The sequence below is a fragment of the Xyrauchen texanus genome, chromosome 22 (genome assembly GCF_025860055.1).
Source record: "Xyrauchen texanus isolate HMW12.3.18 chromosome 22, RBS_HiC_50CHRs, whole genome shotgun sequence".
Classification (NCBI taxonomy): Eukaryota; Metazoa; Chordata; class Actinopteri; order Cypriniformes; family Catostomidae; genus Xyrauchen; species Xyrauchen texanus.
The window spans coordinates 18,149,528-18,174,791 of record NC_068297.1 but is presented as its reverse complement, the minus strand read 5'-3'; the positions used below and the strand labels follow the sequence as shown (position 1 = coordinate 18,174,791).

General features: G+C 40.6%; 1 protein-coding gene across 3 annotated transcripts in view; it reads left to right on the top strand.

Annotated features, from left to right (window-relative positions):
• Window positions 1–10,323: 10,323 nt before the first annotated feature.
• The window catches only part of LOC127662726 (connector enhancer of kinase suppressor of ras 1-like), a 51,788-nt gene continuing 36,847 nt past the window's right edge, over window positions 10,324–25,264 (top strand). Inside the window, exons 1-4 of one of the 3 annotated variants that reach the window (XM_052154019.1) lie at window positions 10,324–10,998; window positions 20,847–21,004; window positions 23,855–24,057; window positions 24,462–24,546. In XM_052154019.1, the coding sequence (XP_052009979.1) occupies window positions 23,927–24,057; window positions 24,462–24,546 (216 nt within the window). In that variant the 5' untranslated portion in view covers window positions 10,324–10,998; window positions 20,847–21,004; window positions 23,855–23,926. Of the gene's footprint in view, window positions 10,999–17,640; window positions 17,842–20,846; window positions 21,005–23,562; window positions 23,692–23,854; window positions 24,058–24,461; window positions 24,547–25,264 lie in introns of those variants that run through there. The other 2 variants (XM_052154018.1, XM_052154020.1) reach the window with 2 other exon arrangements.

The window sequence follows — 25,264 nt, the reverse complement described above, 5'->3', positions numbered from 1 at the left end:
TTGAAACTGACACTGCTGTATCTGTTCTGTCCAGCCGTCCATCTCTATTCCAGACATACAGTAAATAACTAAAACCCACTTGATGCTTGATGTTTGTTTTCAAACTCTTAGAGCCTTTCCCAAACTGTTACCTGTTCCACAACATAAAATCTTTGAAAATTCAGCCTATCTGACCTTGAACAGAATGAAATGGAGATTATTAGTATTTTTATTTATTATTATTTTTAAGGAATGTGCATTCTGAGCATCACTGAAATGTTGGATACGCACAGCTATTTGGGTCTGAATGAAACAGTAAAATGTTTAGATTTTATATAACAATTATATAAAATATTATATCAAATAGCATTTATGAACAACATCTATTTTTGCCATATACCACCTAATCCTTGTAAGAAGTTTGCAGAAATGGTAAGAATGAACATCAAGAAAAAGAGTTGTTTTTATAGTTTTGCAGCTTTGGAGATTTTTAATACTAATGCCATTAGTCAGTAGATTTAGCTCAACAATGCCACCTAAAGGCTGGTGATATATCGATATATTTGGCATTAGTGGGTCTGGAATCTAGATGATTTGAATCGAGTTGCTTATGGCACTTTACTTGCTTTCTTCTGAAACCTGTGGTGGACCTGTTGACATTGTTTATATGTCATTCCTGCCACAGTGCACAGATTGATGTGAAGTTTGTTTTAGATGTGAAACTGATGTTGATGTGACAGCCTTACGAGTCAAAAACACGAAAGTCTGGTTGACTGTTGGCTCATTCCCAGTTTAAAAGAGTCACAGATTAGTCACAGACATTAATCTATTAGCTAATCAATTAACAAGCTAAACCCACTCTGAAATGCAGCTCAGATGGTACAGATGTAATGGTACCCAGCTGTTACGGGATATCTGTGCTGTAAGTAAACATCACTCTCCTGGCATTAAGAGGCGCACTAGCCCAGGGGTGATGGTGGGAGCTGTGGCGCATAAGCTTCTGCTTATTCCCCATCTCTGAGCACCACTCATGAAATGAGGGCACTCCAGCCAACCTCCAACCCCTTACAAAGAATCATGACGCTAGTTAGGACCCAACTCTTTATGTGCCTATTCAATTACCACCCAATCGGCCAAAATACAGAGTCTGGGGCAAAATGAAAGCTGAGTGCCCAATACATCACATACAAGACGCTGGACTTTCACCCCAAATTCCTGGAACTGAACACACCCCCAAAAGTCATGGGTTCTGTCTTCATCCTCTAATTGTATTGCCAGCAGGTGGGTGTGTCTTTAAGACCAAGCCTATACAATATAGAGGGGGTTCATCGTTTTTTTAATCCTAGCACACACTCTTTCCTCCAATACCAAGTTTAAATCTTTCTCCCATAATCTCTTGAGAGAGGTTGAAGCTCCATACCCCAGACCCTGAATTAGCAGGGAGTAATACACTGATGCCTCATGACCTTTTCCAAATGCAGTAATAACCACTCCCAGAGTATCTGCCGCTTCAGGGGGGTGCATGTTACTCCCAAAAACAGTACAGAGCAGGTGTCACAGCTGTAAAAATGTTGAACCAGATTTTCAATGGAACTCAACACTCCACTCTCATATATGTCACTGAGCGTAGAAACCCCCCTCACAATCCACTCTGACCACCAGAAAAGGGACTTATTCATACATATTTTGGGGTTCATCCATATGCTCAAGGCAGCATTTAAATAAATGTCAGAATTCAACACTCTAGACACTTTTGTCCATACCGAGTGCAAATGCAAGATATGGGATGTAACTTAACTTCTCTGATTAGTTTGATAGAAAGGCTTTGCAATGGCAAAATGGGGCAAGAACCTCCAGTTCAATACAAAACCAGGGAGGGGCTCTCTGAGGTTGAACTGACCAATGAGCCAGATGTCTGAGACCAAATGCATAATAAGAAAACAAAATCAGACAGTACGCTGTCAGAGCTAAAGCTTCAGATTTAGACCAATTTACTCTGTATTCCAAGAACTTAGAAAAGGATTGAATAATTCCAAGGAGGCAAGGGTCAGAGACGAATAATAAAATCATTTGCATAAAGCAGAAGCTTATATGCCACAGCTCCTGCCATCACCCCTGGGCTAGTGCGTCTCTTAACGCCATGAGCGTGAGGTTTACTTACAGCACAGCTATCATGTACCAGCTGGCTACCGTTACATCTGTACCATCTGAGCTGCATTTCAGAGTGGTTTTAGCTTCTTAATTGATTAGCTAATAGATTAATGTCTGATCACTAAATGTGACTCTTTTAAACTGGGAATGAGCCAAAAGTCAACCAGACTCATAAGGCTGTCACATTAATATCAGTTTCACATATACAACAAACTTCACATCTGAACACATCAATCTGTGCACTGTGGCAGGAATGACATATAAACAATGTCAACAGGTCCACCACAGGTGTCATAAGAAAGCAAGCAAAGTGCCATAAGATCTCAAGCAACTCGATTCAAATCATCTAGATTCCAGACCCACTAATGCCAGATATATCAATATATCACCAGCCTTTAGGTGGCATTGTTGAGATAAATCTAATGGCATTAGCATTAAAAATCTCCAAAGCTGCAAATCTATAAAAACAACTCTTGTTCTTGATGTTCATTCTTGCCAAATTTTGCACACTTCTTACAAGGATTTGGTGGTATATGGCAAAAATAGACGTTTTACATAAATGTTAAATAATATAATATTTTATATAATTGTTACATAAAATCTAAACCTTTTACTGTTTCATTCAGACCCCACTAGCTGTGTGTATCCAGCATTTCAGTGATGCTCAGAATGTGTGCTTGGTGCTATGATCTGATTTCCAGCCAAAGAGCTGCATCATTTCGGCCCCGTTGACCTCAGGGAGTCCCTGTCTAGATCACATAAAAGATCATGTGAAGATGACTCATTCTTAACACATTACACTGCAGCTGTGCACGTTACATTTAGACACACTACAATTATACACCTCCAGCCTTACACACGCATGAAAAAAGCAGGCAAAACCCTCACCATTTTCTCATATTATTATTTCTTGAAAAACTACAACAATATGCTCCCCTCCCTGACTCCTTAGTAACACACACACACACACACACAGACAATTCCCCAGGATGTCGACCTGCCCGCCTCCCACCCACTCAACATTACACACACCCATGCTCATATGTGAATTGTTGGACAATCTGTGGGTTGTGTGTGTGGGTGTGAAACAAGGCATGCAGCAGACTGCAGCAGCCATAGAGCTGTTGTGGGTTGAACAAACACTGGACCACAGGAAAATCTTAATGGAGTGGCATAATGCCAGTCCTGTAATTCCATGAACATGTACGTTAACTATAATAATGTGTGCATATGGTCAATCACTGTGTTTGAAACAGCAAATTTACACTATCTAAAAAACGTAATTTTAATGGAATTCGGTGTGTGGTGTACAGGTATTGCACGCTATGTACATTTTCTGTTGACTTTGTATACTGTATATTATCTCATTCTTAAATGACATAACATTTGCATTATGCAGATGGCGCTGACAAGCCTTGGTACTATTTCTTACAATGTAATTTGTCCATCTCTTGTTTAGAGGCAGTACATATATTAATTACATTGAAAGAATATGAAATAAAGTGTTGAACATTTTTAAGTAGTAGATGGTATAAAGTAAACTGTGGTTGGCCTGAGACGGTAACTAAAAACAAGGGATGATCTCTATTGTGCACTTGACAAATGTGCTCATCCTCAGGTTGCTCTAGAGTGTTTGTCCCAGTAATAAGCTGTTAAGTCAGCTAAATGATAAATTAGTAATTAGTAGTATACAATTGATGTAGTATGCAGTACAACGTGTATACTGATATTGCTTACAGTATGACCAACATGATCACACAGGAACTCAACATGTAGCTACCGCATGTTCCAGTTACCTGACATCGACCCTATTCTGCCGAGTTACTGAAAATCTCCCATCAGACATCTTTGCATCAATTCAAATTAAGTTACATTTTCCTGTGTTAATATGTATGCACAAGGAGACACAAACACACACACACACACACACACACACACACACACACACACACACACACACACACACACACACACACACAAGTTAATGCTGAGCAAAATTTGAAGGTTGCATTTTTACACCAAGATTACATTTTTAATCTTCTCAGGGTTTGGTTTAGGGATAGGATTTGGCAATCAAATTGTTTGGCAATCCAATCAAATAATGAGTCATGAAGGAGATGCTTCTGGTTCATTTGCCACTTCAAATGGAAGGTCAAGTTAAATTTCACTGTGGGATTCAGTATTCAGTGCATTGTGCTCGAGTTGTATACTACACATTTGGCAAATTGTAATTTGCCATAAATCATGCATACAAAAACTTTGCATGCTGTGCAAAGTATACATACTGCACACTAATGTCTTTCAAAAACAGTATGTCATTCCATATATGTTTTTAAGCTAAAGAGGCCTTTGTTGGGAGACGGATGGAAAAGTCTCCAAATATACTCAAACATCTCAGAGCCATTTGCATGAAACATATATTGTATGCAAAACACACAAGAGAGCTGCTTTTAAATCTTATGCAAAACTAGAAATGGCAAAGGACTGTGCAGCACATTTGAATACATTAATGTAGATTAAAATGAAATAGCACAGTTTCTTTTAGAGAGTCAGAGAGTGAGGGAGGGAAGAGGGGAGAGAGTGCTAGATTGATGTGAATATGCATTACTTGAAGTAAAATCTGTCTTACTTCCAGGTGTAAATTCATTTCCATTTGAGTTTCATAATATTTTTTTTTCTTAGCAGCCACCTTTAGAAATATAATCAGCAAACACTAATTATGAAAAAACGGATAGGATCAGAGCCCTGTTAGAAGTCGTCTAAATGAAAGCAAACATCAATAAACAAGAGCAACATACAAAAGGAAGGATGGAAATTGAGTGTACTGTTTAATGATACAGTACATGGAAAAGAAGAAAAGGATTGAAGACAGAAAATATAAGATCACTTCGAGCCTAAGGATCCCCTAATAAATAAATAAATAAATGCCAGAATGGCTTTAACAAATTGTACGTCTAACTCCAGACAAAGTCTCGTGCAGCTGTGCTTTAGGCAAAACCATCTAACATTCTATAAAATAATAATAAAAAAAGTGCTGGAAAAAAAGGGATTCTCTTTTCTTACATTGTAAAACAATTCTGTAATTTTAACAGTAAAATACTGTAAAAATGCTACAGAAATAAAATGTTAATTGATTAACAAATATTAACTGTAAAATATACAGTAAAATGTTTTAATATATTTTAAAAGACAATACAGTCGTTTTTACAATAAAATTATGTATAAATGTAATTATTTAAATGTAAAAAGTAAGATTTTCATGTATAATTAATGGTAAAAAGAACAAGAGAGTACATGTACTTTTTTACAGTAAATTATTGTTAAAATTACAGTAAAAATACAGTAAGCGGGCATTCCCACAATTCCCTGCATGACCCATTACATTTCATTATGGGAATAGTTACGTTTCATCATATTTTTAATATCAGTTACGTACACTGGGGTGTTCTGTGTTATATTTGATGTAGTTTAGTTCATGTTTACGGCATTATTTAAATCTCATATGTGTTACCATGTTGGTGTTTAGTGTTTGTGTGAGTGATACTGAGCACTGGCTCCATAAGTTCATTGGTCATTGCTCCTGAAAGAGCCACTAAAGGTGAACTCCATGTCATCATGTGCCCTTCTGTATTTACTATGGGGATTAAGATACCTTCAACAGAGTTTTACAGTTTCAGTAGACACGTTTATGTTTATCTTTTTTACTGTAAATTTAACAGAATTTGTATTTTTGTTTGCAGTGCAAGTGTGTAACTTACAACCATTTTAAACTTTAAAATGTACAGGTTGTTCTGTAAAGTGGTTTACATTTTAACTGTATTTTTTACATAATTATTCTGGCAACCACAGCTTTTTTTACAGTGTACATTTACCACTGTCAAAATGTAGAACCTGATGTGTTCGGGCATGCAAAACACTGAATGGTATTTGGCTATTTCTTTCACCCATCTAGAGCTTGAGAAATAGGATGACAGACTCAGGGACTGAATCTGTCAGATTTACACTGTAGGCCTACTTAAATATAGAGATCTGTGAACCAATACACTTAACCAATGGTCAGTTTTGAGCAAATGTGATACTAAATAAATATTAATTTCAAACATCTTTTATGTAAAATCTTTCATTAAAAAATTTTATTCAACCATTACCATACTATTATTATTATTGTTATTATTAATTTTTTGTAACATGTAGAGAACAGGGGATTTGGAATTATATTCCAGGTCAGGTCATCCCAGTACACACAATGCCACCATATCTCAGTGAAACTATTGTCAAACAGTTCAAGAGCTTCAAGGATATATTTCACAAGGCCACTCAAAGCTTTCCGCAACAACAGAATGCAAATAAATCATACTCTTGTTTTGCTTTTGAAGCGGCAGCCCTTTTATTTTTCATCAGTCACTATCAACTATTCCATATCCTCTCAATAGCCTTATTTTACCGCATATAAACAGAGAGATGCACTATTTTAACAACATTCTAGCTTTAATGGGAGGCATAAATTATATAGTCCATTTGAGCCAAGACTGCATGGAGATTTTTTTAAGACATTTCTAATCATGTGCATTCACACAAACGAGATCCCAAAGTTCTCATTTCACACACGTACAGTAGGCGGCGTTAGAGGGAAAGTTGCCTCGCTTTGGGGTTGTCCAGGGGTGCGTTCCATTCAGAAGTGATCATTCCAATGCCCTGTTCCCTTCGAAGAGCTTTGGGGGACTAAATAGTGTGGGGCTCAAAAACAAGGGTCATTTGGAATTCACTTTCTGATTGCCACTCATCATGACTGCTCTCCCTTAAAAGTGCTCTTCGGAGAGAGATTTATTCCGTTTGGGACACAGTCCAAGTGTAGTTGGCTTGTTGAATGCAACTGTTGACATTTGTGAGACATTTTAGGCTTGTGTTATAACATTTGGGAAGGGGTGTGGGGGAAACCTTTCACACGCAGGCAGACTTTCCTCAGCTTAAACCTCAGTAACATTTCGACGTCATCTTCAGTAAAGTTTCAGCCTAATATTTATACAATTGTAGGCTACACTAAACAGTCACTTATGTCAGAAAGACAAACAGTAACTAACGTGCTATAAACAATTGAACGTTATTAAAAGATGTCTTAAACTATTAAATGAATATATATATATATATATATTGTCTTTAAGTGTATATTTCAAAACAAGCAAGTAGCCTACAATCCCCATATTTATACCATGATAAATGGAAACATGTAAATTCTTCACGCTGCTCCACCAATATTCAAGCCAAATCGTTAGTGCGCTTAAAAACCAAGATCCAGCACAACGCATTTAACAAAACCCAGGCGTTCTTTTTTATCTGACGCGCTAGTCAAAGACGCCCGTGTATGGAAAGCCATAAGGGTCAAAATTCACTTATTTTGTATCGCCATAGTAAGTTTTGAAACGCAGTTTTCTAAACGCTGTAAGGTGTTATGTCTATGGCGTTAGGCGTTACATAAACGCCGTACGCCGTTATGCCTTAAGTTAACAAGTGTTATTTTAGCGCCTCACATAACTGTAAAGCCTGACATATGAAAGAATGATTAAAAATGATTACATTTTATTATTACACAGTTTTTAGTACCACTAGACAAACTATAAAAAATAAAATCGTAAAATTCTTGGATTTTATTATTTATTTATTTTATTTTATGTATCACATTTGATACAATGGTCTTTAAAGGTCACTATCTTCCTGAGGCCCAGCAATGAAGTTTTGTGTAGGACAATTGTTATTTAAGTTTTTCTTTGCCCATTCATGCTACAGTGGTAAATCTTGGAGTATTATCAGAGGACTCCCTGTGCTTATCAGAGATGCCAAATGTTTGAGACTTCCTCTACTTCCTTTCCTGGGTCTATAAATATGGATTGAAATGTTCAATTCAGCACATCAAATACAATATGAATAAAAAATACAAAAAATACAAAAAAACTTGAGCAGGCTGCAGATATGAAAATACACAGAAATATTCATTCACACTTTAACTGTATCTTATAAAAAGTATATGTCAGAATTTTCAAAGCTCTGTGATTTTGTTTTGTGGTGGGCATGAATGGAATGGAATTGTGATTGAGAGATACCTCAAAAGCCTGTTGTATCATATGTGATACATGTCATTTCAACATGCTTTTTCAATAAAATAATATACAAAACAATTCATTTTAACAATATAATCATAACTGTCACTTTTACTTTATTAAAATAAGCAGTCTTAAGAGTCATTTTAAACAGATCGATATAAACATTGAAACCACTTTTTTCCACAAAAAAACACTAGATGGTGCCATAAACATGTGAAACTTATATACCATAATTTTTTGGCTTGAACAGAGAGTAAATCAGGAGCCATCAAACTTTGCTTATCAAATTTGATACACACGGCATTATAGGGTTAATTAGCCCATTAAAGGGTAACTAAACCCTAAACCAACTTTTTTTAGTTAATGATCTGTAAGCATGGGGCTTTATTAGTACTGGTCATTGATTCAAGTAATTTTTTTGACATTTGTGTATAAAGTGTTTTAATTCTACAATATATGGTGTAAAAACGTCTGAGTGCTGCCCTCTTCAGGTTGAACGGTGGCTACTGCAGTTGAATTTTCCTATTGGCTGTTGCGGTACTTCGTGACGTAAGCGGTGACAGCTGACGTAAGCAGGTTCCAGCTCACCACGCCAGTTTCATGTACATGTCGTCTTGCGACCGTGTGAGGAATAATAATAACAGAGTCTGACAGCAGCTGTCAATTAATCCGTCACTACGAGTCTCAGGTGCCCCCAGCCCCTGCTCGGTTCGTTCCCTTTATCCCCGCCGGGGTCTGCCCACTTTTCCAGCATTTTCAGATATTTCTAGTGGGTGGAGTCAGACTCTGAGCAGGTGTTTAGTTATCCTTTAATTTGCTCCTGTACATAACTCCTCTATCATGTTTGATGGATCAAAGGCAAGTCAGAGGATTCAAATCGGCAACGAGAACCTTTGTTTCACATTGCAAACGCACATTAAATGACTACAGCCGACTTTTGGCTAAGTAAGCTGGATATTTGCAAACCAAGACCCTATTTAGTAACTTTAATTCACAAATTGGTATTCACTTACTGCGGTGTGTATTGCTAATATTACAAAAGTATTCATTTACTGTTTACAGACATAATTGCTGTTGGCCAGTTTGTCAACTTTTCTTGTTATTATGCAAATGTATTATTGCATGAGATATTGTCAGATTCACATTGAAATCTTAGAAAGATTGTTTATTTAAAAGTTTAATCTGCTGCTCTACAGACAGTCCTGGACATCGATCATTGCTGATTTGTAGTGGATACATAGGTTGATGTCTTCTTGTGATTGTTCTGTAACACAGATGGCAGATATTCTACAATATATATATTTTTTCTAAATTATCTTTTCTATATTCCTATATTTTCTATAATTATCTGTAGTCAAAATATGTTTAAGGCAGTTTTGGTAATATTATATAGTGATATTTCATTGACCACACACTTTAATACATCATTTCTGCATCATGTAAAACTTGTATGATCTGCAGAGGTGTACATGGCTTTATTTGTATTTTGTTCTGGGTGATACAACAGTGGTCTTTGACTTAATACAGTATTAGCTTAAGCAGCATCATGCCAAAGCATTCTTTTTTGGTTACTGATGCCATTGTAGAGAAACTGCATTCACAGTCATAAATATTACAAATGATTAATTTATTCTGCAACTAAAAGTGTAATTACAAATAAACAGTGAGTAGTACTCAGCTGGTCGTGTGATCTTATGTCAGCCCCATGAAAATAGAAAAGGCGAATAGGCAATATAACATATATAATATACTTAAGCCAGATGGTGGACAGGTTGATATGTCAGTATAATGTCCAAGACCAAGAGAGTGCACCTTTAAGACATTCTTTTAATCAGCCTAAAGTCATTTATATTATTGAAAGATATGTTCAAAGGATTTGGTTCAGGTAAGGTGCCACCAGGATGGTGTGTCCATTAAAAAAAAAACAATAAAGTCCATTCTCATCAAATTTCCATTTATTTGACAATAGCAGTGGTGCAATCAAATCCCAGAGTTGCATGGCCCCTACAATAATCAAGAAACAATAACACATATAATCTTCATCAATTAAATTAAAATTAACATCATGAAGATTCATTATATAATGAATAACAGATCTTATAAATCAAATAGTTCAACTTTAACAGTTCCACAAATTAAGAACACTGAAATGCCGCAAATGATTCAGTAAAAGTTAAACCTAAACAAACACAATCTCAAATAACAATATACAAAGCAAAAGCAAAGGAAAGTCCACGATGAGAAAACAGGCAGGAACGCGAGAACAGCAGGGGAACCTTGGACGGACGACAGGGTAACCATGAACGGGTTGACAGACTGACAGGAAACACGGACAGAAGGCGTTTAAGCAGACATCGGAACTGATACACGGAAACGTGATACTAACATTAACGAACGACAACCACAGCACAAACAGACAGGGCTTAAATACACAGACAGAGAACAAAGGAACCAATGAGCAAACAAAACCAATGACAGATTAACGAAGACAGGTGATAATAAAATAGACGACAGGTGCGGACAATAACGCTGTGACAGCGGTGATGAGGAGTGAGGACGAAGGGAAGTGTAGTTCTAACAGAGACAGTGAAACACAAGAAACAACAAGGAAGACATGACAGGGAGCGTGTTCGGTGAAACAGAAAACACGGGACGAATACCAAGGAAGAGTGACATGGAACGTGACTGGCGAGAGTGAAACAGAAAACACGGGACGGATCACATGGAAACGTGACATGAACGTGACTAGAGAACACAGGGATCGTAACAGGTACACACACCAAACATAGGTAGCTAATCAATTATTCACTGCAGCTGTGGAGACCAAGCTCCTCCCAAACAGACTACATCATCCAAGTCAGTAAGAATTCTCAACAATTATATTACGTTATATTGCCCATTTGCTTTTTCTATTTTCATGGGGCTGACATTTACACGACAAGACGAGTACTACTCGCTGTTGTTGTAATTACACTTTTGGTTGCAGAATAAATGAATCATTTGAATTAAATACGACTGTGAATACAGTTTCACTACAATGGCATCAGTAACCAAAAAAGAATGCTTTGGCATGATGCTGCTTTTACCCTAATACTGTATTAAGTCGAAGACCACTGTTGTATCACCCAGAACAAAATACAAATAAAGCCATGTACACCTCTGCAGATCATACAAGTTTTACATGATGCCGAAATTATGTATTAAAGTGTGTGGTCAATGAAATATCACTATATAATATTACCACAACTGTCTTAAACATATTTTGACTACAGATAATTATAGAAAATATAGGAATATAGAAAAGATAATATAGAAAAAATATATTGTAGAATATCTGCCATAGTGTTACAGAACAATCACAAGAAGACATCAACCTATGTATCCACTACAAATCAGCAATGGTCGATGTCCAGGACTGTCTGTAAAGCAGCAGATTAAACTTTTAAATAAACAATCTTTCTAAGATTTCAATGTGAATTTGACAATATCTCATGCAATTAGACATTTGCATAATAACAAGAAAAGTTAGCAAACTGGCCAACAGCAATTATGTCTGTAAACAGTAAATAAATACTTCTGTAATATTAGCAATACACACCGCAGTAAGTGAATACCAATTTGTGAATTAAAGTTCTCTTACGAGAGGTTCTCTCGTATTGCGTAAGCTAGCTTACGCTACGGGAAAGATTAATCTTTTCTGAGATATTGAAGCCAAAAAATTATCCTTAATTTTGTATCATTTGTCAATGTAGTGCAGCAACTGCAGACCTTGTGCGGGCTAGCTAGCGAGCTCATTGGTTGCTCTGCGGCAACTGCTGCAGCCTATAGACGAACTTGGGCGAACTCGCATCCAATGAGAGGTGTCCGCACGCTTACTGCATCGAAGCCCGCCAAAATGGGCATGGCTAGAGTGCATATAAGCGTAGTTCGTAGGCTGGAACCCTGATTTTCATCTCTTCAGCGAAGCTCTTCGCATCTCTGAACTGGAAGCCGCGTCGCCGTTCGAGGGGCATCTAGCAAGCTTGGACAGTGCTCGAAGAAGCCGGCCGTCTTCGCCACCTTCAGCCATCCTGCGAGCTACGCCATCCGGCGACGTATCCTTTTTTAGAGCAAGCTAAGTTCCTCAGCGAACTTCACAAAAAGAGTATCGAGCATCTTTTTAAAGATGCCTCACACTTCCTGCGGCTCATGCCGCGCTCCTCTCAGCACCGGAGACCACCACCTCATCTGCGCTCTCTGCCTGGGACGGGAACATGCAGAGCTCGCCCTTGCTGACGGCGGATGCGACCTCTGCGAGGAGCTTCCGATGTCGACCCTGCGGGCTCGACTCGAAGCATGCAAAACCGAAGCCGCCGCGCGCTTTCGTTTCGCCGTGCAATAAGAGCGCCGCTCCCAAAGGCTGCGGAACCGGTGTTAGAAGCGACTGCCTCGCCGGAGCCTCTCCCTCGAGTCTCGCTTTCACCCTCCCGCCCCCGGGACGCGCAGTTGCCGCCGGCGGCCGCACTGCTGCCATCTGGGATGACGAGGCGGAGGATAAGGGTTGCTGTTCCATCATGGCTCGGACAGCGAGGAGTGGTCAGGCTCCCAAGCCTCCTCCTCGGCCCAGGAATCCAGAGGATTCGGTAGCAGCACACCTTTGCCCGCCCTCCGCGAGATGGCGGTCTAAACCGGTGCTCCCGTCTAGGCCTGCAGAACTACTTCCGCCTGTGTTGGCGGCGCCTATGCCGCCGCCCGCCAAGCCGCATCTGCTCTGCATTCAATGGCCGTCTTACAGATCCTCCAAGCGGACCTCCTTCGAGAATGGGATGAGAAAGGCGGACACCCAGAGGCTGTTTCAGATCTAAGGAGCGCGACGGACAACGCGCCACTCTCTCCGTCCGGTCTCTTCGGTTCCGCGGTGAGTGGCATTGTTGACCGTTTCACGGAAGTCCAGAAAGCCACCCAAGCCATGAATCTCTTCCTGCCTCGTCGCGCTAGCTCCTCTGCAGGCCGCCCACGTGACCAGCCTCCTGCACGAGCCTCTTCACAGCGCCCAGCTCAGCAAAGCCAGACTGTTCAGCGTCAACAGGGCGGCCGCCCTAGGTCGCGCTCAGACAGCCGCCGCAGACCGCCGCCCCCCCCCCCGCGGGCCTCGGCCTAAGATTGCGTTGAAACCTGAGCAACCGAAGTCCTCCTAGCTTTGTTGAGAAAACGACGGCTCAGTCCCGCCGCAGCCGGACAGCCGTCAAAGCTTTGCCCTCTGTCAGTCCCCTTCTCTCAGGCTACTGCAGTGGTGGATTCAGCAGCCAACAAGCCGGTGATACTGCCCGCTTGCCTGCACTCAAACGCCGTTTTCACAGCGACCCAAAGAAATCTTGTAAAGAGCAAACATGCCTTATGTGTAGAAAATGTGCCCACAATCCAGTGTTCACCCCTACACACAAGCATTACACTTCCGTGTTCCTATCAGAGCCCACTCACATAAAGCGGACACAGCCCGCTTGAGTGTTAGAGTCAATAAGCGCCCACCGAATCCGTCGCGCGCCCTTCTCTGGCCGCTCTGTCACACGACCAGCCTTGTGTAGCAAATGTGCCCACAATCCAGTGTTCACCTCTACACACAAGCATTACACTTCCCGTGTCCCGATCAGAGCCCACTCACATAAAGCGGACACAGCCCGCTCGAGTGTTAGAGTCAATAAGCGGCTCACGCGAATACGTCGCGGCGCCCATTCTCTGCCCGCTCTGTCACGGCCAGCAAACACTTCTCTGTATGTAAGTCCCGTGCCCGTGACTATGCTCGCGCATCACTTAACAGATGTGACTCTTTCCCCATTCACCTCAATCGGAAGTCACTCACAGAACAGCCTGTCCCTGCTGTCTGCGAGCAGTCATGCATAAGCACAGTAAGCGCGCTCACACATTCTGTTCAGCGGCTGTGTGCGGCAATCAGAGCGATTTGGCCATTCACCCTCTAGCGTTACGCTTCAAAGTGTGGGAAGCTATCCCAGGATATCCAAATGGGTGTTAAGCACAATAAAACAGGGCTATTTGCTACAGTTCGATTGCCGCCCTCCCGCTTCAGAGCGTGGCTCGAAACTATTGTGAACACGGAAGCAGCCTGCATGCTTCGTTCAGAAATAGCAAACCTTCTGTGCAAAAGGGCCATAGAGAAAGTGCAGCCTTAGCTGAGCGAGTCGGGGTTTTACAGCCGTTATTTTCTTGTTCCCAAGAAAGACGGCGGCCTCAGACCAATATTAGATCTCAGGGTTTTGAACAAGGTGCTTGCAAAAAGACCGTTCAAAATGCTTACAATCAGGAAACTCCTCGCGCATACGCGCCAGGGGACTGGTTTATCTCTCTCGATCTGAAAGATGCCTATTTTCAGATTCAGATAAATCCCGTCACAGGCCATTCTTGAGATTAGCCGCCGACGGCCAGGTTTATCAATACACCGTCCTTCCGTTCGGCCTGTCTTTAGCACCCGTACTTTCATGAAGTGCATGGATGCGGCTTCGCACCCCTCGCGGAGTCAGGGCTTGCGAATTCTGAACTATTTGGACGACTGGCTGATTATGGCACAGTCACATACGGAGCTTCTGTCTCACAGAACAGTTCTCCTCAGCCATCTGAACAGTTTGGGTCTTGCAGTCAATTGGACCAAGAGCTCACTACAGCCCAGTCAGGCAATTTCCTTCCTTGGAATAGAACTAGACTCCGTTGCAATGACAGATCTGTGGTATCCTACCTAAACCGTCAGGGCGGTGTCAGATCCAGGAACCTCTTCCATCTGACGAAACGCATACTGAGTTGGTCCCAGTGCCACCTGCGCTCGCTGAGGGCGACGCACGTGCCAGGCCACCTGAACGACGGCCCAGACAGACTGTCCAGAGACTATATTCCCCCAGGGGAATGGTCCCTGCATGCTCAAACAGTCCAGAAGTTATGGTGCATATTCAGCAGAGCAGAGATAGACCTCTTTGCGTCAGAAGAGAACTCTCACTGCCCAATATTTTTCTCGAGCGAGGACGCAGCTGGCCCAGGACTGGCCCAACCGCCCGCTTACGCCTTCCCTCCCGTCTCGCTATTGCCACAGGTAATGCAGAGGATCAGGAAGCAGCGTCACTCGGTGCTCCTCATAGCCCCGCGTTGGGAGAATCAGACATGGTTCCCGGAGCTTACGCACCTGTCACTGACAGCGCCGTGGCCCATCCCAGTGAGAGCAGATCTCCTCTCTCAAGCTCGCGGCACGATCTGGCATCCCCACCCAGAGCGCTGGGCTGCAGCGTGGGTGATCAACGACTACCCGTCGCTCTGCCAGAAGGGGTAATAAACACCATCATACACGCTAGAGCCCCTTCCACAAGAAGACTCTATGCGTCAAAATGGTCTGTGTTTTCAAAATGGTGCACCGACAGAGACCTGGACTCACGGACATGTGGGGTGTCGTCGCTGCTCGTGTTTTTACAAAGAGCTGCTGGATAAAGGCAGATCCCCATCCACGCTCAAAGTGTATGTGGCGGCCGTCGCGGCATTCGCTGAACCCCTGCACAGCCAGTCACTGGGAAAAAACGAGCTGGTCATCCACTTCCTCAGGGGAGCTAGAAGGATGAACCCCCCGCGCCCCCCATCGGTTCCTATCTGGGATCTTTCTATAGTTCTCGAAACTATGAAAGCCCCCCCTTTTCAATCCGTGGATTTGAAATACCTTTCACTTAAAACCGTTTTTCTGACTGCCCTGTCATCAGTCAAACGTGTGGGAGACCTTCACGCGCTGTCTGTCAGCGCTGCGTGTCTTGAGTTTGGACCAAGTGACTCCAAGGTCATTTTAAAGCCTAGACACGGCTATGTTCCCAAGGTGATCGGTACTCCTTTCAGAGCACAAGTCATTTCCCTATCGGCGCTGCCAGCATCCGATAGTGAACGCGACGCCAATCTCCTTTGCCCAGTCAGAGCACTGAGATTGTATACTGCGCGCTCCGCCTCTTTCAGGCGCTCTGAGCAGCTTTTCGTTTCATTCGAGGGCGCACCAAAGGTCTCGCCGCCTCGAAACAGACACTGTCTAGATGGATAGTGGACGCTATTGCTGCCGCATACTGCGTCAAAAGACCTGCCATGCCCGTTGGGCATTAGGGCTCACTCCACTAGAGGCATGGCCTCATCGTGAGCATGGTCCAGCGGGATTTCCATTCACGACATATGTGTGGCAGCGGGCTGGGCTTCCCCCTCCACCTTTGTCAGATTTTACAATCTGGATGTGCCCGCCCTGCAGGCAAAACTACTAGGGGTTTAATACGCTACAGCTCCCCTGGTGAGCTGCACTTATGGGACTCATTCCACACAGACCGGCACCGCCGCTCTGTCGTTCCCTTCCCACAATGTGCTTATGTATTACACACACACTGGCCCGCACTCTTGCCGGCCAAATATTATTTCCCCACTCACAAGGGCTCCCCCGGGTCCCCCCACCCCCGGGGCTCATGCAGTGGATGCTTGGCACACACGGCGTTGACAATGGGTTCCCGTAGCGTAAGCTAGCTTACACAATACGAGAGAACCTCTCGTAAGAGAACGAATCGGTTACCTAGCGTAACCTCGGTTCTCTCTAGACGAGGGAACGAGTATTGCGTAGCCGGCCGTGCTCGCGCCACGAGGTCTGCAGTTGCTGCACTGCGTTGACAAATGATACAAAATTAAGGATCATTTTTTGGCTTCAATATCTCAGAAAAGATTAATCTTTCCCGTAGCGTAAGCTAGCTTACGCAATACTCGTTCCCTCGTCTAGAGAGAACCGAGGTTACGTTAGGTAACCGATTCGTTTGTAAATAGGGTCTTGGTTAGCGAATATCCAGCTTACTTAGCCAAAAGTCGGCTACAGTCATTTAATGTGCATTTGCAATGTGAAGCAAAGGTTCTCATTGCTGTTAATGATTTGAATCCTCTGACTTGCTGTAGATCCCTCAAACGTGACAGCAGAGGAGTTATGTGCATGAGCAAATAAATGGGCTAATTAAGTTATGTGAGGTGCTAAAATAACAAGCTTAATTTAACGGCGCTTCAAAACTTAATACGGCGATACAAAACAAGTGAATTTTGACCCTTATGGCTTTCCATACCCGTGTAGGCTAGTGCATGTTTTTACCTAGAATGTGCAGACGGATACAAAAACCTTTTAGTTTTGAACGGCCCAGGAAAAACGTTGTTATTGCACAAAAATAAAAAAAAAATCTGACTAAATGTACCTAACAAATTATCCTACACAAACGAAAGTCAATTTATGGGCCAGATATAGAAATAGATCCTTCAGGTAGCAAAAAAAATATGCTGGGAGGGAGTCAGGAAACCCAAGAAAACGGATTTGATAATGGTTAAATAAAACGGTTTCAACCACCCCTCCCTGCAAACCTAGAAAGGTGCAGTATGTAGGCCAGAATCACGGCCTGACAGCATCTCCACACTCCATTGGCTGACGGCACAGCCTCTACCTGAGGGAAGGTGTGCCAGCCACAGGATGAACTTTTCTTTCTTTTGATCAAGTTCAGGACACTTCAGGGATTTGAATCAACCCTTGCTCCCAAGATCATGGAGTCCGTAACGTCTTGGAGCACCGAGAGTGTTAGCGAGTGGCTTAAAGGTAACAGCGCGTGTGTTTGTTTGTTTGTTTATGTGCCGTTAGCGACCGACAGGTAACTTTCTATCAGTAGGCAAAGATATATGAACGAGTAAAACAGGAACAACAAAAATCCCTATGGAGGACAAGGTGTGAAGTGGTACAAGGAAGCGCGTTTGTTTTTTGATATGCGCTTGTTCGTAACTAAATCTCAACTGGCGAACACACGAGCGAAAATACTTCACAAACAGACGTCGTGTAGATCCACCGTGCGTCTTCTCGTTTCCTCGTACACAAAGTGATGAAATCTGCTGTCATTCTCTATGCGAGTACAGTACTCGTTTTTACTGTTATTAACATAGTAATTCATTAGTAATGTCATGTTTATAACAAAGTGAATAATGTAATTATATGAGAGCAATGCAGTGTTACTATTCTTTTCCCTCATCTGCCACATTCGTAATCAGCCTAGATAACATAATTGTATTTTTACTTTTTATTTTTATTATCTTATGGTCTTAGATATGGCTTGATACTATCAAGTATGACATAGTGTAGAGCTCCGCCCCTAAATTTTTTCGTTCAATATCTAAAGCTCATAACTTCAAATAACTTGTTTTCAACTGGTTTCACACTAGTTGTGAATCACTGATTGTTTCTCACAGCAGGTTGATCAGGGAATTCCACACTTCTTGCATAATATCAAATCTCCTTGCTTTTTTCTTAAGAGGAGTTTTGCAAACAGATCTAAACATAGTTTCAGTTGTTTCCTGGCCTTCAAAGGAACAATGAATTAAATGTTAAGCCTTTGATATACAGGAAAATACAAGCATTAACTAATACTTAAAGTATTAGAATGAATGCCATTTATGAAACGGGGCTACAATTATACATGAATGTACATTTTAAGTGAATGCATTTCTTTTTTGAAGCCCTTAATCAATTAGACTATGATAGAAACATAAAGCATTTTTTAATTAACTAGTAAATATATCAGCTTGCATCTTGTTAAATCATTCAAATCCCAGTTCAAAACTCTCTATTAGGATAATACAGCCAAACTGCCTCTTTTTACATATAGCTATCTAAATCTTTTTACTGCTTGCTATTGGCTTACACTTAATTAAACATTATTCTGTTATGAGTTTTCAATATACCAGTTTCATGATACTAGATAATACAGTGCATGTGTTGTAAATCTATAAAATAGGTTCAGATGGTTATGAGCCTCAGATCTTTTGGCACTGGTGATGTTGTGTAAAACCCTAACTCAAAGGAATTTCCTTCAGGGCACAAAATCCTTGGGTTTCACCAGCTCAGAGAAATAAACTTAAACCCCAAACATTTGCTGATCTATTTCAGCCTGCCTGTTTGTGTTTATGAGCACACAGGAATTTACACAGCAATATACACAGAGAAGAAGATTCCATTTAGCACCAGCATCCTTCAACTAGATGTTCACATTAATCATTACAAAATTAGCATCAAAATACATGTCAAAAATAAGCAAAAATTCCAAAGTTTTGTCATGTAAATAGACAGCTGGCGTGTGTTTGAATTGCTGGACACTTTCATGCTGCACCATTCATTTCCTTCCATTATAACGGATGTAAGATATTTATGTGTGTTTCCTTTCATTCATAAATTGTAGTCAACGTTCTCTTACTCACTGCATAACAAAATATTCCTCTTTAAAGGTGCACTCAGAAAATTTGTATGCAAGTCTTCTTGAACTTACACTGATCACTAGTATTGTGTTTGCAACATCATTCAAATACAATAGTTTTCAGATACTGATGCTATTGTAGAAATTCACTATTCACAGTCAGCCATGATTCATTTAATCCAAGAGTGAAACTGTCCAGTAACAGGTAGCTACTGAGATTAATCAAGTAGTATTCGGCTGGTCATGTGATCTTAACATGGCAGACCCCATGAGCGGACCCTCTCCATGTAGAATAAAACCATTTTTATATGGTCATTGATATGACTAGAGTCCTCATCTCATGCAAGCACTCATGATTTTATACATATGTTTCAAAATTACAATTAATTTCTTAAGGAGTAAAACCTTTTTATTGAGGAGCAAATTACTGAGTGCACTTTTAGTATGTTTTATTCTATTCTCCTAAAATACCTTTTACGTTGGGCTATTTTTTTGTTTTGTTTTTAATTTACTGTTCCCTGATCATTTATAATTATAATTTTCATCAATAATGCTATTTAACATAATGTCCTTTTTTCTGTAAAGTAACTTGCAGAACAATACGTTTATTTGAAGCATCTGCTGACAGAATTAAACCGGCAGTCTTTGTGCGAGCTTGTTGTCCTTGTGCCTAACCATTTGGCTCCACATACAATTTAAGGGGCTTTACTATTTGATTTATTGAAATTTTATGTTCCTTTTACCGGATCAAAGTTAGTTATAACAACAGTTACTTTTGTATATTAAGAGAATATTTATTATAAGTAGTCTATGTGGACACTGCAACATGATCACATAGGAAGTCGGCATGCTGTTTCACCAAGATCCCGTACCCTAGGACTGGCAACAGTATGCCGACTCACTGACATGCCCTATCTCCCATATATGGACCATATATCGGACATATATGGAATGGCTCAACAACAATTACTTTTCTTCATGGCTCGACTGTTAGCACGTTGCGTCAGCTGCATGGGAAACCTCAGTTTAATCCCCATTCAAACAAGGAATTAATCACGTTTGTATAAACAATCATAAGTGTGATAAGGAGGTTGCATTTTTATCCCTAACATTGCATTTTGTCTCTACTATTGGTTCAGCCTGATCTCATACAAAATTCAGCAAGTGTGTGCCGATTATTCTTTATCCAAAATCAGTATATGTTGAGGGTTAGATTTGTGTTTCGGCTAAAGCAAAATCGGCACACACTTGCCGAATTTTATGTAAGATCAGGCTGATTACAGTATACAGAATATATACAGTAAATATAGATATTGATGTTTATAGATCAGTGATTTTGCAATGCCTTTTTTGTGTTTGTCAGGTCTAGATGCTTCTCTACAGCAGTACTCGTTCTCTGAGTGGCAGCTCTCTGGCTCTGATCTGCTGCAGCTCTCCTCTGCCAGACTGGAGAAACTCGGAGTGCAAAAAATCGGACATCAGGAGCTCATACTGGAAGCTGTGGAAAAACTCTGTGCTTTGGTAGGACTCTTAGAGTACTGTGTGTGTGTGTGTGTGTGTGTGTGTGTGTGTGTGTGTGTGTGTGTGTGTGTGTGTGTGTGTGTGTGTGTGTGTGTGTGTGTGTGTGTGTGTGTGTGTGTGTGTGAGTAAAAATGCCTAAAAGCTTAGTCTAGTGTTAGAGTTGGTCTAATAATAGTTAGTTTATATTATAAACAGTATAAATTAATGTTCCCCATAAGCATAAAGTTTGTGTGCATGTGTGAAATTTGGATTGGCCAAGCCAGAGGGGAACTGGCTCCCCCAGCTGAGCCTGGTTCTAGGCTGTTTCTCCATAAACTAATATCTTATGGAGTTTTGTTTTCCTTGCCACAGTCACTTTTGTCTTGCTCACTGGGGGCCTGAAGACAATAATTTTTAAGGCATGATTTTCAATTATGTTCTTCTTTTAAACCACACAACGAGTACTTTAAGACATGACAGACATTACAGCATCATCTTCTCTTACATCATAGTTTTCTGTAAAGCTTGTGCTATACAAATAAAAATTACTTGAGCCATTAAATGATTTATTAACTTGAATAAGTATCTATGTATTTGACTACAGTATGTGTGTATTAATGGTATGATACACTTCTAATCTGATATTAAGAATTTTTCAGGGATAATTAATTGAGGCTGATTTATACTACTGCATCAAACCTTTGGCATAGGCTCCGTGTAGTGACCAAAGTATTGGTTTGCATTTATAGTTCTGCAATGGTGTGTCTGCGTTGTTCTGTGAGAACACAGCCAAAATGCCAACTATATGTTTCATAAATAAACAAAAGCAATGTAATTTCTGGTATTTTCAAAGTTCAAAGTATGTGAACATGTTGACATTTAGGTATATTTTGTTTATTATACATGTTGCATGTATGGTTGCTCTTGAGTCGCTTAACTAATAATACATAAATATTTTGGCATGCTTTCATTATTTCATGTTGAAAAAGACTTGCCCGGGTGGCCTGGGTAGCTCAGCGAGTATTGACGCTGACTACCACCACTGGAGTCGCAAGTTCGAATCCAGGGTGTGCTGAGTGACTCCTGCCAGGTCTCCTAAGCAACCAAATTGTCCCATGGTCAAACCTCCTCTTGGTCGTGATTAGTGATTCTCGCTCTTAATGTGATGCGTGGGAAGTTGTGTGTGGATCACAGAGTGTAGCATAAGCCTCCACATGCTGGGAGTCTCCGCGGTGTCATGCACAACAAGCCACATTATAAAATGCGCAGATTGACTGTCTCAGAAGCAGAATCAACTGAGACTTATCCTCCGCCACCCAGACTGATGTGAGTAACACCTAAGTAGTGGGAATTGGGCATTCCAAATTGTGGAGAAATGGGGATAAATAAATAAATACTTTATATATATAATAAATATAAGTACTTGTTTGAGTAACACAAAATGGTTGTTGTTTTAAAGACTTTACAATGCATATAGGCAATATAACCAACTCTTACCAGGTGCTTTTTAATTTGCTGACAAATTAGAAGTGTTATGTTTCCAGAACATTTATCCCTAGATAGCCTATGCCTTAGGTTTGGCTCAGAAGTATAAATCAGCCTTTAGTGGTAGGAAGTAGTTAGACTCTGTCACACTATTGTTATTAAACCAGTCATGGGATCACTGCAGTGCTTTGTACAGTACGCTCGCTCTTTCCTTCTTTCTCTTTCTGCCTCTGTGAATTCCAAAAATTCTATGCGAGTTGCTTATGCTGCTGACTTTAGAGCTCTATTCTCAGAGGCCTTTAACACTTAACAAAACAGCCAGCCAAATCCCAGAGAACATTCTAGAACATCATGATCCTACAAACAATGTCTGGGCTGTATTAGAGAAGCTGTCCAGTGGTATCCACTTTTTGATCTTCACTTTATGATGCGTAATACACTGAAAAAATTGGTAACCTGCAATTGACACCTCAATGATCTATTTATACTTGATCCAACCCATAAGAATTACTTTCATTTTTGCAGCCTAATTTGTCACGTTGATTTAGTCAGATTAATCAACCGTTTTGGAATGAATAAAAACAGTTCATTTACATGTTGCACAATTTCTTTTTTAAATCACTACAGATGAAGCACATTTTTTAAGTTGCCTCAAAAGATGTGTTTTTTTTTTACAGTGTAGATACATATATATAACAAAACTACATACTAGATACATCTTAAAATTCCAACAATGGACCTTACAGTTATTTTAAAGACTGGCATTGTAGCTGTATAATGTCAGAGGTTTCTAGTAGATTATGTGCAGTTAGAATGCATTTGACATAATTTTCAGATCATAAATAAATGTGCTAAATGTGCTGGTTTGCAGACTTTGAGCTTTTACTTTGAGCTAACAGTGGATGGACTCCATGTACTGTAAATGTTTTGCCTGCTGGAAGGATTAATATGGACCTGATGGTGCCAGGACTCCCTTCTTGTGTCGTAACAGCAAACGTCAGGCCCAGCTTGTTGGACTGAATCTCTTTCTTGCAGGAACAATTTGCAGACTTCAAAATAAGCAGACTCATACCAAAGGTTACTGAGGATTTAGAGAGATCTGTGAAGCTTAGTTATGCAGCGGGTGAAAGACAGAAAGAGAGAGAGAGAGAGAGAGAGAGAGAGAGAACAGTAAGAGGGATAGGGGACATGCCAGACATTCCAGAGAAGATTGAATAAGAAAAGTAAATATTATATTTTTTCTTTAAAAACTTTGTTTTTGGCATGAGATGTAAGAAATGAAAGGAAACTGTGATTATATATTCTGTTGCAAAAGTAACTTCCATTAAAAACATATGCCATTATAAAAGGTTTCATACTAACATCCTCTTTCCTGTATCTGCGCAGACATACAGTGTTGGGGGTGATAGCCTGCGCAGTTTGACGGAGAAACTGCGTGCAGTGGCACACACTCTGCATATGAGCATACAGGGCCGCTGGCGCGTTAATACCAGTGAAGGACAGAGCGCCACCAAGCTGTCACAACACATACTGCAAGCAGTGGTGGATGTGATCACAGCAGCCAAGGGACTTTTGTCTCTACTCAACAGGTGATAATCCCTCACAGCTAAAGTTTGTGTGTGTTTATCCACAGGCTAAGAGTCTTAAACATAGAGCAATGTTTAACTGTCTGTTAGTATACAGGCCATGAGTTTGAGCACAAAGTAGTGTACAGGTGTGTTTATCTAATAGTTTGAATGCTGTAACTTGGAGAGTGGAAAATAGTCATTTGTACCAGGAGTATCAAATATTTCTCCAATATAGCTCATTGATTTAATTGTTATGGTACTGAAGTTCTCAAAATATTTTAATTGTGTCTGTTTTACATTCTGCTTTTAATGAACACTTCAGCATTTCAAATAACGTGCAAGGCATGAAAACAATCCACAATGAACACCCAACTTAAATCTGCCTCATCATCAATGTTTTTTTTAACGTTGTATGTCTTTTACAGATATCAGTTCTCACTGCAGACTGGATATGCAGCGAATGAGAAACTCATCTTTCTGTGTAAAGATTTGGACACCACAGTGCACAAGGTGAATGTGATTGCATTATATTGCTTAGTTTAAAGGAATAGATCATCCAAAAATGAAATTCGGTTCCTGTAAATTATGACATGAGGCCTGATCTCACACCTACTGAGAAACATGTAGGCCAAGTGAAACTGGGTGTCATTGATACATAACTGGAAAATAAATGAAGGTACCTCTGTGCTGGTCTAAATAATTGTTTTGTTTGTTTGTTCTGGTCCTGATATACCCAAACTCCCTGTAAGCTGACAAACACATGTTCTCCATTATGTTTGTGTGTACACTGGACTCAACAAAGTCAGGGCTGAGACGTTGGGAAAGAGAAAGAGAGAGAGCGATATAGAGGAGGGGCTTTAAAAGTCAGTCTAAGGGAACTGAAAGACATTTTGGCCATGTGTTATTCACCTGTGGTGAGCGCACAGGAGTGGAGGTTGCACTACGGACAGTCGCATGATAAAAACTCTATCAGAAGAGTATCTTTTCTTAACCAGGAACGGTAGGAAATTATTTTAGTCTATTTGATTATTTTCTACTTAACTTCTGATCTAAAATAACTTTTCTCTTTCTACTACACTCATTCATTTGACTTAAAAGTACCCAGAAAAGTCCACAAGTTTAACATTGTGTCACCTTTACTTGGGTGCACAAACACACACACACTAATGATTCAACACACTGACTTACTTTAATCATTGTGCCATTATAATGTACTGTAGATTCTATT